The sequence below is a fragment of the Ptychodera flava genome, unplaced genomic scaffold, assembly GCF_041260155.1.
Source record: "Ptychodera flava strain L36383 unplaced genomic scaffold, AS_Pfla_20210202 Scaffold_47__1_contigs__length_1083325_pilon, whole genome shotgun sequence".
NCBI classification, from domain to species: domain Eukaryota; kingdom Metazoa; phylum Hemichordata; class Enteropneusta; family Ptychoderidae; genus Ptychodera; species Ptychodera flava.
The window spans coordinates 1,043,797-1,059,569 of NW_027248369.1; the positions used below are offsets into that span (position 1 = coordinate 1,043,797).

At 37.3% G+C, this 15,773-nt stretch overlaps 1 protein-coding gene and 1 pseudogene across 1 annotated transcript; one reads left to right on the top strand and one right to left on the bottom strand.

Moving 5' to 3' along the window:
• Nucleotides 1–1,043: 1,043 nt before the first annotated feature.
• LOC139128278 (upstream stimulatory factor 2-like) lies at nucleotides 1,044–4,815 on the bottom strand (annotated as a pseudogene).
• Nucleotides 4,816–14,436: 9,621 nt separating this feature from the next.
• On the top strand, nucleotides 14,437–15,438 carry LOC139128279 (uncharacterized). Its single transcript, XM_070694083.1, has one exon. It carries the CDS (start codon nucleotides 14,437–14,439, stop codon nucleotides 15,436–15,438), a length of 1,002 nt encoding a protein of 333 aa, XP_070550184.1.
• Nucleotides 15,439–15,773: the final 335 nt, after the last annotated feature.

The window sequence follows — 15,773 nt, forward strand, 5'->3', positions numbered from 1 at the left end:
TGTGATCTGCACATATTTGCAAAGTCAAATACTGACTGGCAGACAGTATCACTTCCCATCTGCCAAGTCAGTAAAAAGCGGTATTGAGCCAAAACCAGACTAATCTTCACCCATTTAGCTTTAATAGCTTATAGCAGCTTTAGTCTGTAAAAATCAGGTTTACAGTATCTGTGTTTTCAGGGGCATGTGATGTTCAATTTAATGTAAACAAATGCAACATACGGGACCTGTTGTGCTTCACTAGTTTTTAACCAACTTGACTTGATGGAGAATGTGATTGGCAGGATTAGGGCTAGAAGAGGGTACTAAGGACAATGCTATACCCCTTTTTCCTGCCAGACAGTATCACTTCCCCATCACCCAAGTCAGTGAAATGCGATATTGAGCCAAACATGACATACTGTTATTTTAACCTACTTGGCTTGGTCTGTTATAGCATCTTTAGTCAAACAAATGAAGTTTACAGTCTTTAAGTATTCAACACTTTTAAAATGTACAGTATTGTGTAAAATACAATATGCGGAATATGTTGTGTTTCATGATTTAACCATCACCTGATGGGGAAATTGGACTTGACAGGAAAAGGATACATGTTTTGCATCACATCACATAGCAAAATGCACGACACCAGACGCGAGAGAGAGAGAGAGAGAGAGAGAGAGAGAGAGAGAGAGAGAGAGAGAGAGAGAGAGAGAGATTTACAGAAAGTCTTATTTGAAAAAGAAATCATTCCATTCTGAACATCAATGTATCAACCAGTTGATTCTGCTTTGAAAACACCTGCATTATCCCAACAGATCAAGCAATCTACGTACAAGGGAAAACAAACAAATCTGTGTAACGATTAGTAAACACAGTCAAGGATGGCGTATCTCTGGTACTGAAACAATGACCTGTATAATGCAAACTACAGAGAAAAAGGTCTCATGATTCTATCACTGTGATCTGTACAAAGTTGGCTCTCTTGTAAAAATTCGTGACGCACTGAGACGACATTGCTAGATACTGTTTGACATTAACGATATCTTGAAGAACATAAATTGACGAGAAGAAAAGATTTAAAATACTGCGTAAAATAAAATAAGACATAACCAAAGTGTGAATATCTGGTACATTAGCGTGGCAAGCTACAAGTTTGGTCCAGTTTACAGTCCAAATCAATATCTATATACAGATAAACTATGACCAGGATTGGCTGTCAGTATTAATGTCCACCTATCAGGATTCATCTTGAAAATATAACAGCCAATCACAATCAGTCTTTCATATTTTCAAGGGACATCACTCAGCTGGTACTTGTTGAGACTACTGCTTCAATTCCGTGTTGCTGTAGCTGTGCTCGCAAAAGGGCGTTTTCCTGTTTGTATTCTTCTACTTGCTGTCGGAGCAGTTCCGCGTCCACCGACAACCTCTCCGTTTCTTTCAGACTCTCTGCCATTCTGGCGTTGGCCTTGCGTAATTCGTGGATGTAGTCGCACGTTTTCGCCAGGATTCCTCCCTTGCTCTGTGAAGATACAGAGGCCTGATAAATATGTGAGTGGTTCTAGCATTGTAAGGATAAAATGTCACAAATAAAGGAAGTACATCATCCTCATACACATATAACTGTCAACAAATATTGCATATGTAACTAAGAACTGAAAACATGAATGGTACTTGTAAAAGAAGGAATAAAATGTAATGCAACATTATCTTCAACCCCTTTCACCACTGTGGTTTGGCCTAAACTTATTGTCATCGATCCTCAGCGTGGACGTAATTACAAGGAAGAGGGCCGAGCAGGTTGAAGACTAATTGCTTTTTTATGTATATGTATACTGTATCTAAACTTACAGCAACTGTAATGCAAATGTTTTGAAAAAAATATATGACCAAAAGGATGATGTATCACAGTAAGGACATTCATGATATCTCAAACAAAATCTGAAATACATACCAGAAATAAGAGAGACCAACTCACATTCACATACACGGTACGACTCCTTTTACTAGATCTTTTCTTTTGTGAACTTTTCCCAATAGCCATGCTTGAGTGAAAATCAAATATTTATTTTTGCCCAAATAGTTGGCACAGAAGCAACAATTGGGATTTCAAATATTGGTAAATTATTGGTAATATATTTCCCCGATATCAAAAATTTTGCACAGTGACCCTTAATGTTTTCACATTTTCTTGAGGAAAGCTTTCGCAAAGTTTTGAATCTTTCAAGGCGAGTACTACCTTAACACTGGCTGGGGTTTTATTCTGATGAAGTTAAATCTACTAATAATATATGAATCATGTTGTCAAAGAGGATTTCTTAATATACAAAATCTCCCAAAATTCAAACATTTACAATTTTATTGGATGTCATTCTGTGAATGAATGTAGCTATTGATGTAATTTTACTAGTACATTTTCCTGTTTGTAACACAGTTACTTGTTCTACTCCAAAACTCATGCCCTAAAGTGTTTGCATTAATCTTGTCAATGCCCTCTGTATTGTTCAACCTACTTTGATAAAAGAATTTAAGTCTCAGCTAGCATTCGCTTATAACTGGACATCGCAACGTCACATACACTACATAATATTGGTAATGCTGATACCTTCTTGTCTAGCTGTGATATCGCAGCGGTACTTATGGCGTATATCGAACGCGCTCGGGTAAGGGTCATCGTCACAGTTCCGGTGCGAGCCAACGCACGGTCTTTTTGGCAGTTTACTACGACAACGACAGGTGTCTTAGCTTTAGCTCGCAATAAATAAAATAGATAAAGCTTGGAATAAATCACATTGTACCTACTGTATCATAGACTATCTACGACTCATCTTCTACTCCTCCTAACAAACCCGACTGTGACAACATGCATTTTCGACTGTTTTTCGGTGAGCCGCCGATGTTTTCTGCTCGATTTGAACTTTTTTACCTCCAAAATATTCAGTGTGTTGTATGCACGACCGGGCAAACATCGCAGAAACTGTCAACGGCCTACGGGAAAATAGTCAAAAATACGCGTTCTTATTGTCAAGGTAGTTATCAGGCGTACAGAATGAGTCTCAGATAGTCAATGATAAAGATGATACAAGTTTATTAATTCAAAGGCTAATATGAGTTCATTATTTTGAGAGCTAAATCTACGACACCGGTCGGTGGCATAGAAAACCGCAAAAAAAAAAAGCCGATGCGCACAGTACAATACATTACCAACAATTCTCTTTGATTTGTATCCTTGAAAGTTACTTTTCTAAAACCTTTATTATTTCTACATGTAAGCACTAGTGTGCAGCATCAGAATAATTGTTAAATAATATCCAGTAAAAGTACGTTTAGAAATTTCAGTGAACGTTTCAAAATAACCGCTAAACAATCATAAAAGTCACATTCTTTAGGTACTACAAATGCCATGCTTTTTGGGTAGCAAATTATGACGTACTGAAGGATTCATTCTCTGAGAAAACTTCGCATGCAAATTTCTTTTGTCACTTCCATTGCAAAAAATTAATATCCTTTTGTTTCATAAAACAGGTGCATCTAGTCTCCCTACTTTCCATCACATTATTCTGTATGGCTGAAGACACAATCTGTGGCAAATATCTCCTCTCTCAATTATGCATAATTTCCACATTATTTTAAATGAGAATTGAGAAGAATGGTGTGAATAAAAGTACGTTTTCAAAATTTTGATAGATAGTCTGTGAATTTGTCTACACATGGGAGATATGGTAGACTTCACTCAAGTATCTCCCAGGATACAAAGCATAATGAATTCTGGGAAATCTACTGTAACTGTGATGCGTTGGCTCGCGGCAGAACTGTGGCGATGACCCTTGACACAAGCGCGTTTGATATACGCCACAAGTACCGCTGCGATAGCACAGCTACGTCATGTCTAGATCAACATAATTTGTACTGACGAAAACAGAAAGTGTACTTGCTTTCTGAAATAAAAATACTTGTATCAACAGTATTCATAATCATAAATTTATAAATTAATTTATTTAATTTATTATTTTTTATGAAACAAGCAACACTTCTGCTGGGCTCGAACCCAGTACCTTTAGCATATGAGGCGCTACTTATTACCTGTACTCCAACGAGAAAAGTTATATCCTTACAGCCTATTTATCCTAAAATAGTAATATTGATTTGAAAATAATCAGCAAAAGTTACAGCTACTGCTAATGGCCCATTAAACTTTACTGCTTTGTTGGAATTGAAGAGATCATAATAAACTCACCTGTCCCTGTTTGGAATGATCCTGAGCACATTCTGGTACAATTTTTGAAAGTTTGACAATCCAGTTGTTAATTTATCTCTCCTTCGCCTCTCTACCTCATTGTGAGTAGCTCGCCTCCTTTCATCCCTGGCTGTCCTGGGTCCATCTATCTTACCTCTGAAATACAGCAAATAACAATGATTTGTACTGATAATACTTAGTTCCCATTTTACTAAGAGCAAGCAATGGTAACTTTAAATAAGTTTTTCACTTTACCGTATTTGTTCTGATTATCAACTACAGTTTCAGTATTCAGCATTGTTAGTATACAGCCTGTCACGTTTTCTTGATAAGCGATTTCTAGAGTAGAATTCTAATGTAATCAGCAACACTTCCATTTTACATGATTTTTACATGAATAAACACTGTTGACAAGCTAAATACTTGGTGTTTCACTACTTTGAGAAGTAAGACAGGAAACTATATTTGACATACAACACAATATAGTGAAGAAGAAAATCACTTTAAGGTACAGTTACTGTCCTGTGATATTGAAACAGCAAGAAGCAGAAACATTGTATATATCATGTGCAACTGCTCTAGGCCTACCCTGACATTGTTAACATGCTCAAGGCCATACAGGGACACAGGGGGCGCTTCTTGGAGAGCTTTCTCTCAACATGGGCTCCTAATTTATCGGCTATTATACGAGAAATCAATTAGATTGTCTATGAATTTTGGTAGCATGAAAACGTAAAGGTACTGTGATTGCATTGGTGAAACTCTGGACGAAATGGGCATAACTGTACAGTTAGAGAAGATTTTTTGGAAATGGTTCGAGAAAAGAGGAGGAAACTGTGGCCGATTTTGGACCAAGCAATTAAAGATGGCAAACGAGCAATAATGCGCTATGACAAAGTAATCCTTGAAGGTGATATCTACGTGTATGATACTAAAGCTCAGTAAGTTGTACAGTTGAAGAAAAGATAGCGAGGGGGCCAAGGCGATAGAAACATCAACTCAAACCAAACAAGACTGCATGACCATCCTCAGAATACAACGACATAACTTATGAGAAACTTAGCGATAATGATTTTGGTAATTTTATCAATATTTTATGTTGGAATATCAATAACTTGAAGACGAAATGGTCAAATCCATATTTTATAACGTATCTTAAGCAATTCCGTATTGTATGCCTCACAGAAACATGGGCTACAGCTTCAGATCAATTTTCATTACATGGGTTTAAATCAATTTCTAAAGTTCGTTCTAAAAGATCTCACTTCGGAAGATATTCTGGTGGTTTGTTGCTGTTATATTCAAATGATTATGTTTTGTCTATTTCAGAATTGTCTAGTCAATCTGATGATGTAATGTGGGTTAGAATGATAACAGTAGATGATATCTTACTTTTAATAGGTGTTGTTTATATCTCAACAGAAGGTTCATTCATCTTATGCTGACGATTCTACGGTTGAGATGATATGAGAATTATGCTATGTATACACAACGTTTTTCCGATCATCATTGTTTTATGTGTGGGATTTTAATGCACGAACAGCAACGGATATAGATCATTTGTATTTTGATAATATGACCTTATTACCATGTGATGAATACCATGCAACAGACGATATCTTGCATTTAAGGAATTCATGTGATGCAACGGTAATCGTTATGGGCGATGTCTGTTACAGTTTTGTAAGACATCTGGATTGAGAATCATGAATGATCGTTTTTCAGATGAGAGTGGTCACTTTACATGCATAAAAAGTGCAGGTGCCAGTGTAGTAGATTACCTACTGTGTAATTCGACTGCCATAAAAGAGATTGTGCATTTTTTATTGATGATAGAATAGAATCTGATCATCAACCATTGGTTTTTCGTTTATGTCAGAATAGTACTGTAACTTTAAATTCTTACACTAACTCTACAAATGTACATGTTGTTAATGATCACAGTGTCTCTGCTTTAACGAAAATAGGTTGGAGTGATGATGAAAGTTTTGAGTTTTATCATAATGATTATTGGAATAGTACAAGAGCTGACAGATTTTACGAAAAATGTTTCAGATGCACTTGTAAATAATGATTACGACTCCAGTCTTGCTGTACTTCTCGAAATGCTGTATACAGCTGCATCTAGAATGAAAGTGGAATGTAATGTTGCCAAGTATAAAGGTATTTATTTACGTAAAAGTTGGTATGATAAAGAATATGTCGACGCCAAAGTCAAAGCGACAAAAGCATCGAACGAATTCAGACGTACTAGATCAAAAGATTCATTGGCAGTTTTAAAAATGTGTAAGTCTAACTACAGCAAACTGTTGTTAATTAAAAGGAAAGTACACGAAAGAAATGAAAAGAAGAAATTAATGAATGCTGTACGGAGTCTAATTCTAAAAGATTCTGGTCCCTCCTGAAAATAATTCGGGGCCCTTCACCTAACATTTCAACAGACTGGTTCTCACATTTCCATGGTTTGTTTAACTTCGTGAATGATTTCTGGTGAAAGTGATGAATTTTATTGTGAGATTAAAAATATTGTAGATGAGTTTGATCCCCTATTTGGTGAGAGTGGTTGTGATCATATTGATTGTAGTCTGCTTGATGAAGAAATTACATTTGATGAAGTTGAAAAAGTATTTTGAATTTAAAATGTGGAAATGCACCAGGTTATGATGGTATTCCAGCGGAATTACCTAAAAACTCTCCTAGAAAGTTCAAAGAATTACTTGTTGTTTGTTGAATAAATTGTTTCTTTGCAGTTATTTTTCGTCAGAGTGGGCTTTAGGTTCGATAGTTCCATTGCATAAAAAGGGAGACCCTGACAATGTAAATAATTACCGTGGTATAACTCTTATTTCTTTACTTGGAAAGTGCTTTCATCAATTTTGTACAGTAGAGTACAGATATGGGTTGAGAAAAATTGTCCCTTTCTGAAAACTAAGCTTGTTTTCGTAAGGGTTATAGTTGTATTCATAATATGTTTATACTTGAGACAATTATTAATCGATATTTTTTTTTCGAAGTCGTTTGTAAGTGCCTTTGTTGACTTTGAGAAGGCCTTCGATCGTATGAATCATTTTTTGTTTGATGAAGTATGGCCTTCATGGTAATTTCTATAGAACACTTAAATCTATATACAAACACATCCGTGCACATGTCTAAGTTCCGTCATATCGCACACCACCAGCACGAGGCACTCAAACATAAACCCTTTCTTCAGGGTCGATTCACCAATTTCTCGCAATGTATTCCGCAAAAATAACAATTATACACTCATTTACTATATAATAGCACTAACAACGGTAGATCTTGCGTGTGAAGTTAATTGCCTTCATTTCCTTTACAGTCTTCCCACTCGAGTGGCAACTTAACGTTTCGACCCGTTTCTGCTATACACAAAGCTGAAGTTCAGCCTTTTCATGCGTTTTTGTGTTATGTTTCGTCAAATAGATGACATGTCACATATCGTGTTATTGAATGATAAAAACGTTTGTTGCTGTTATACGAAGTCTGTTTTTTGAGAAGAGACTAACTAAATACCTTTTGATTTGTTGTTTCATCATTATGGGCATATTTCTGCTTGTTCACCCATTCTTGCCTTCCTTGTTGCAAGAAAATACTGTGACCATTAATTGGCCTGCATCTGTACATCTAGATCTTAGAAAGCACTTTTACTGTCTTGACATCCATGCTATACGGTAGTTTCATTGGTTTAACTAGTACGTTCTGAATTTTGTATGTGGGAAACGAATAGAAAACTGAATTTATAATTTTATAGTTTTCAAGTGATCAGAGATGCGAAAAGATGAAACGATCGCAACTTCCACAGTAAGGGGTTTATACAATACAGGTACAAGGGAGCTGCAACCTTCTAGTAAAATCTCAAAAAAACTTCAAGATTTTAAAGAATTTTGCAGATTTTTTACACGTTTGTTTTCTGGTGTTTCTTTATTTTTCAAACTACTCTGTAGAAGTTTCCGTATCTGTTTTCTTTTAATTTTTTTATGTTTTTGACCACCCCCGCCAATATCTCCCTTACTACGATAGTTCGGTGAGCACGTTCGGCAGTGCTGCAGAAAGCGCGTTCTGTTCTGACAAAAGATTCACCGATATTTGTCACTGAAGATTTACCTCCTGTTGTTAGACAGGCTCGCAAGAAACTCATACCTTTCCTTGTCAAGGCTAGAGATGAAGGTAAACGAGCATTTCTATCGTATGATAAATTGCTTATTGACGGCAGAAAGTACAAACTTGATTCTGGAAGTAATGAGCTAACTCCTATCTAGTGGTGTGGCCAGGCTATCATCGCCAAAAATCGACAGAGTGTGAGTCAGTGTCAAGATGAACACTTACATGCAAGAACTGCTGAAAATACACATTCAATTACTGCTTGGAACGCCAGGGGTTTGAAAAAATACACAAATGACATCGGACTGAAACAGTATTTCTCTGCATTTTCTATAGCTTGTATAACAGAAACTTGGGCAAGATCCAATGATGATTTTTGTGACTGGCTGCCAAACTACAAATGTTATTCGTCCTCGAGAAAACGTAAGGGAAATTATGGAAGATTTTCTGGTGGTGTGTGTATTTATGTTGCTAATTTTATTTCTCGTTTTGTAAGACGCATTTTCAAAGATAACGAGAACTCTGTGTTTTGTTCGTTAGCAGAAATGCTTTTAATACACCCCGTGATTTAATTGTGTGTGGCGTGTAGATCTCACCAGAGGGCGCCCAATTTATAGAGAGGGTGATTAGATGGCATTATTCGTTTGGAAAATTGTGTTATGGACATTTGTTCTCGGTTTGAAAGTGTTGATTTTATATTTCTTGGCGACTTTAATGCTAGAGTTGGGGACTTGCAAGATTTGAAGATGAGCACTTACTGGTGATACGAATGCCACAGGTACTTCCCAGCCTGGCTATGAAATTGACCACTTTGATTTACCTCGAAAATCACGGGACAGTACTGTAAATAGATTTGGTCAATCCCTAATTGAATTCTGTTATAAACAACATGTACACATAGTAAACGGGCGTTTACCGGTGACAGGAAGGGGACTACACCTGCTATACAAATAACGGAGCAAGTTTGATTGATTATGTAATCATTAGCACGTCCTTGTTTCAATTCGTTGATGACTTCAGAGTTGAAACGTTAGACATTTCCGATCATTTACCTATTCAATGCTGCTTTTGTTTCCCAATGAGTATGACACTACAACTGACGGAGATATCAGTACAGATGTTATGCACTCAATGTATGGAAGAAATTTCGTTGGAATTCGCTTTTATCTGACACCTTCAAACACAAATTACAAGACGAAGGTTTTGAATTTTTGTATAGAATTTTCAGTCAAGCTGTTCAGGACAAGGATTTGAACAAAGCTGTAACGACTTTGACTGATATATTCACAAGAGCTGGGGAGGACATGATGACTCAAGTGGAAAGAGACGTACAACAGACATACCCTCTAACAAACCATGGTGGGACAAGGAGTGTTCTCGCGCTAGAGACCGGAAGTTCGAACTTTTAAATACATTTCGTAAATCAAATAAGGGAGAAGACTTAACAAAGTACTCTGATTCCAGAAAACTATTTAAAGAATTATGTAAAATGAAAGCGGAAAACTATAAGAAGAAACAACGGGACACTTTATTACATCACGCGAACGATCATACGAAATTCTGGAAGACAATTAAAGAAATAAGAAGCAATAAGTCGGTATCTACCGCTGATAACATCACAACAAATGCATGGTTTGATTATTTTAACACGCTACTAAATAATTCAGTTGTTGTCCAGGATGCCGTTTTTGAACGGAAAATTGCCCTTGATTTAGCAGACCACGATGCTTTTTGTGCTGCCTGCGACGATAATACTCCTTCGGACATTAACAGAGCTATTACTATCGGGGAAGTTTCGAAGTGTATCGACGCCTTACAGAACTCTAAGTCTCCTGATCCTGATGGACTTGTGAACGAAATGTTCAAGAACTGTAATGATGTCTTGAAACACTGTTTTTGTGAACTGTTTAATTTGATTCTTGCTTTAGGTGTATTCCCAGAGAGTTGGGGTAAAGGTATTATTTATCCCCTTCACAAAAAGGTAGTTTTACAGACGTCAACAATTTTCGTGGCATTTCCCTTTTATCATGTATGAGCAAAATGTTTACTAAAATTATTAACGAGCGTCTGGTCAAATGGGTAGAGGAACAGCATATCATTGTTGAATCACAAGCTGGTTTCCGTAAGGGCTACAGTACGATTGACAATATCTTCACGTTACAGTCTATTGTACAAAAGTATCTTTCTCAAAGAAGAGGCCGCATGTACTGTTTATTTATAGATTTCTCTAAAGCCTTCGATCGGGTGACTCACAGGTACTTGTGGCATAGACTGATATCCTATGGCTTACATGGGAATGACTTAAAGTCCTTAGATCCATGTATAATAACATCGAGTCAAGTGTTCTGTGTAATGGCGGACTAACCGATTATTTTAACTGTAATGTGGGAACCAGACAAGGGTGCATGCTCAGTCCTCTATTATTTAGTCTTTTTATCAACGAACTTGCGTCATATATGTATATAGAAAATGGGGGATTTCAATTAATTCGAACTTTGACAACGTTGGAATTCTCATGTTCGCTGATGATGTAACGGATGTTGCCGATCTGCCTATAAAATTACAGAGAAAGCTGAACAAACTTGATATTTTTTTGTAATCAGTGGGGCATGTCGGTCAATTTAGACAAGTCCAAAATCATGGTATTTAGAAACGGTGGGATATTGAGGGGATATGAAAAATGGTTCTACATGGGTTCTCCAGTAAATGTTGTCAAACATTACAACTACTTGGGTATGCTAATGTCATCACGACTTTCATGGTCACCAGCTAAAAGTAATGAAAGGAAACAAATTGTTTTCAAGAAATTAGGAGGGCTCCCCCTCTCACAAGCATTTAAACTCTTTGACACATGTGTTGCTCCGGTAATTTGTTACGGAGCTGAAATATGGGGCTTTGAATACTCACCTGTTATCAGGTTCGTTTTTGACAGAGTTAGTCACTGTTGACTGAAACTGATCCTGGTCCGCCAGATTTGATTGATAATGTCAGTCAGTCAGTCAGTCAAAATAAGCATAGATGTAATAGACGTAACTTCCATGAAATTAAACTAGAAACTGGTCAGTGCTACATAGCCATCTCACTGTCTCATCTGTTTGTGTAGTTTGTGTACTCCTACAGTTCCTATAATATGAGCATTGTGTTCGTGGGATAACTTTACTTTCGCAGCGAAGAAAAACGTATTTTGCTCTCTCGAAACATATTTTGTCATCTCAAAAGAAAGTTTTGCACTCTAACACCTGAAACTGCGCCTCACAAAAGAGTTACGGTATAAATGAACTTTTTATACTCGCCCTCACAGTTGTACGACTAGAAATTAGATTAAAATTGATTAGTATAAAAAAAAACCTTCACCCAGGAAAAATATTGGTCCCGTAAAAGTGAAACAGTCCCTTAAAAACTAAAGCATTTTCTTTTTAAAATAAAGACTTTCGTGTAATATAATTTTCGAAACCAACAGATTACTTCAGAGTATTAAAACTTATTTGGGAAGAAAAATGTTCATGAAAGTTTAGTCTTGAGTTTGAAAAAACTAAATATGGCTCTTGAAATTTAATTTTGTCTTCCCTGAAATGAACATTTGAAAAGCATTAGGAGTGTGTTCTAAATAACCACAGAACTATTAATATCCACAAAACAAAAAAAATCTCGTCATGGTTTAAATGGTCAGTCTTCAGAAGTAAATTTTGTTTTAAGTATTTAAACCTACCCTTGTAAAATGCAAAGGAAAGATTACTTTTAAATGATAAACATTATCGTTGCAAAGCATAACTTCTTACAGAAAATTAAAGTTTACTTACATATAATAGAAGTTGCGTCTACCAGAAATAGTTTTGTTCTTGTAATAAGAGTTGTGCCCACTAAAATTACAGTTGCAATGTCAAGATTAGAAAGTTTAGTCCGTCAAAATAGAGTTTTGTGCCTCATAATAAGAGTTGCATCGGACAAATTTAAGTTTGTGCTTGGGAAATAAACTTTCATAAATAACAAAGATATTATCTACAAAAACAGAGTTTACATTTCAAAATAATATAATTCCATGTGACGTTTAGGGCCCCCGTAGACTAGGCATTTTTTGCCAAATGCTTTTGATGAATACAGTGATGTGTATCATTAATTGCTTGGTTTCCAACACATGTAACAAGCATCATTGTGATTAAAGAATTTTTTAAAATCCTAAAACTGATAGAAATGTATAACATGCCCCGACATGGGTGCAAATCAGTTCACTGATTTGAGTAGGAACACCAGGCGGGATAGCGAGCCGCGTGAACGATGTACTGACCGGTTTCCATCGTTACCCGATTCGGTGAAGCCCTACGCGTTTTTCGACGTCAAAGTAGATGCATAACGCTATATGCGCGCACTGCTATTTTGGTGCTGGTCGATTATGGTAAAATTGTTTGAGTACACCTTGTATGTAACTAAATGTCACATAGGTTTAACTGTGAAGAGGCATGTAATAAATATTACTACCTGAATACATGGGTTTATGTGCCCTCGCTGCAGGAGACTCTTTGCTCTCCTAGCGTCGAGCAAATGGCCATCTGCTCTTTGACATATAAAGCCATGTATTTAGACAATAATATACAATATCAATGCTTCGATTATTAAATCTATGAGTGGCAACTTGAAGCTGAATCTTTGTCTTGTTGTGAGCCGCCGCATGAAATCAAAGGGTAATGTGCATAATATCCCAAAATATCTATCAAGGGAAGACCCTTTATAAGTACTTTTACTCATCATATCACAGAAGAAAAGTCCTTTATCGTCTAAATATATAAATTGTTGTGAAATACGGATATTGTTAATAAAATCAGAATGGTATTTGATCAGGGTTCAGCTTCCTTTCTGTTCTGAACTACTTGAAAAATCACTAAAACGGCCCGACACAGTAGTATTACAGCGAGCGCGAATAGAAACTGGACACCTAATTAGCAAAGTACCCAGCTGTATTGCGAGGCATATTGCTATTTCCCTTTGTAATTCGCCAGTGACTTTGTTAACTTGTCAGCGATATCGTTTTATGTTTCAGTCAGCTGCAGACACTTTGAGATGTTGCAATAAAGCTTATCTGGGTTTGAGTAATTCAGTATAGGGGTGGCTGCTTGTTGCTTGGTGGGATTCAAAACGAGTGAAGATAATAATGATATTCAGGTGAATATCAGAAACTTCACTAAAAAATAAAGATATTTGTAAGCTACACTTGTGGTCTCATTTAGTGCTCTCTTGAATTTCAATAAAATCCCCTTTTGTTTGTGTCTACTTCTTGTATTGTGAATGAGTCAACTGTGGTTTCTTCCAAATAGAGTGGCTGGCGCAACATTCGCGAGGTGAATGGCGGCAAAATTTTTATGTCCAGGCTCTCACATCTGGCCACATTCGTGGTATCCACGCAAACAACAATAAAGGAGTTTATGCTTGAGTCCAGGAGAAGTGATCATTTCAGCACAATTTTGTAACTTTTGAATTGCATAGAGAGTGCAACCGGCGATTGTGGAGGTAAAAAGAGATGCTGCGATGCGATGCGCACCATGAAAGTTTTGTAGAGGTTTAACACAATATCCAGAATAACTGAATGCGTGCCTTCAGTAACACAGTCTCTCTTATTGAGGATCCGTATCATGAATAAGTATAGCGTACGCGCACCTAAATTTTGCATTTTCTTACAGGTTTTAATGTCAAACCACAGTAAAAAGGGTCCATACATTTATATCGGTTATAGAGACAATTTACCCAGCTATACCCAGTGACTTTCCGCTTTCACACACGACCAAACGGCCGTCGGCAAGTCTCACCATTCCTTATCTGGAATAAACTATTTTGTGATTAGGTCGAACGCGTTTCCAGCGGCACCGTCTCTCAGGATAAAATCAATTTAGAAATACCACAAGTATTTTACCTAAGTGAAGACAATTATAACTTAGAAATGTAAGTGGAAATTGCACATTGACGTAATGTGATTTAATCCTTAAATTGACGCTAAATGTACTGAAGTCTAGTGCGGACGCCCCTCCAAAGAAAATGCATCCGTCTCCGTTTTGTCACATGACACTAAATACTGTTGCATCTTTCAAATAAAACTTCAACTGACAGAGATGTCGACCCGTCTCAATATCGATATGCGACTGAAAATTATTGATTTGTCTACGGCTGGAAACAGTGTGCGTCAGATCGCTGAACAGCTGAATACGCCAAAGTCTACGGTTCAGAACGTGTTAACCCTCTTTACCAGGACAGGTTCCGTTTTGCGGCAGAAGATACCTGGAGCTCCCCGATCAAAATGCTTGCCGGACGTAGTTGAATTTGTCGAATTTCTCAAATTCAAAAAAGCATCGATCACTGCCTCTGAGATACGGGCAGAACTCCTTCGTGAAAGCATTTGCACGGAAGAGACTCTCCCAGCATGCAGAACGATATACGAAATTCTCAGGAGAGATCTGAATTACTCATACAAGAAGATACAAAGTATTCCTGCTGAACAGCTGACTGAACGGAATTTACAGAGGATTATGCTGTATATTGATGCAGTCACCCAACTGGACCCTCTCAGCGTTCATTTTTTCGATGAGGCAGGCATCAAAAGGACAACCGCTAACAGACAATACGGGCATAGTTCAATAGGCCAGCGTGCGTTTGAAGTTCAGCGTTACACATCAGACGTGAATTTTACTTTAAACCTCCTTCACTGCGCGCGAGGAGTGAGTTACTTCAGTATTCTTGACGGCCCTTCAAACGGATTAGAAATGGTGCACTTTTTCGAGGAGGCCCTAGAAATGGTAGATGACCAAGGTCAACAGATTTTATCACCAGGCGATACTGTGGTAATGGACAACTGTGGTTTCCACCACGGGCGCTTTGCAGAGACAAACTTGCGCCAACTACTGAATGACCGGAGAGTGGATCTGATATTTCAACCCCCTTACAGTCCCGAAATGAATACGTGTGAACTTTGTTTTCGCTACGTGAAATGGTACCTTCAACAGCATGATATATTTGCTACGCAATTTACAGAAACTGCTATCATAGACGGAGTTTCAGAAATTACACCGATAATGTCTCGGAATTTCTTTAGACTATGCGGCTTCCCGTTGTTTTGACTCTGATCATTCATCGGCCTTGGGACCGAGCATCACGCGAATGATTACTAATCAGCTGTACATGGCATGCAGTATTTTACACATGCGTTTATGTTTTTCTGTTGCTGTGGGCGCAAATTTGTACTCATTAACTCAGATTTGCCCACAAAAACTTACCAAATCACCTATCTATCTTTGAACTTTGTGACATTCTGATGGTCCCGTAATCAACCGAGCGGAATACAGCTGATCTGCGGACTTGAAGTCAGCTGGACTAATACATGTCAACGTTGTCAGAGTTTCTCTCACGCTCAAACTTTTCTTTAAACATAGGTTTGGATTATGTAGTTGTTTTC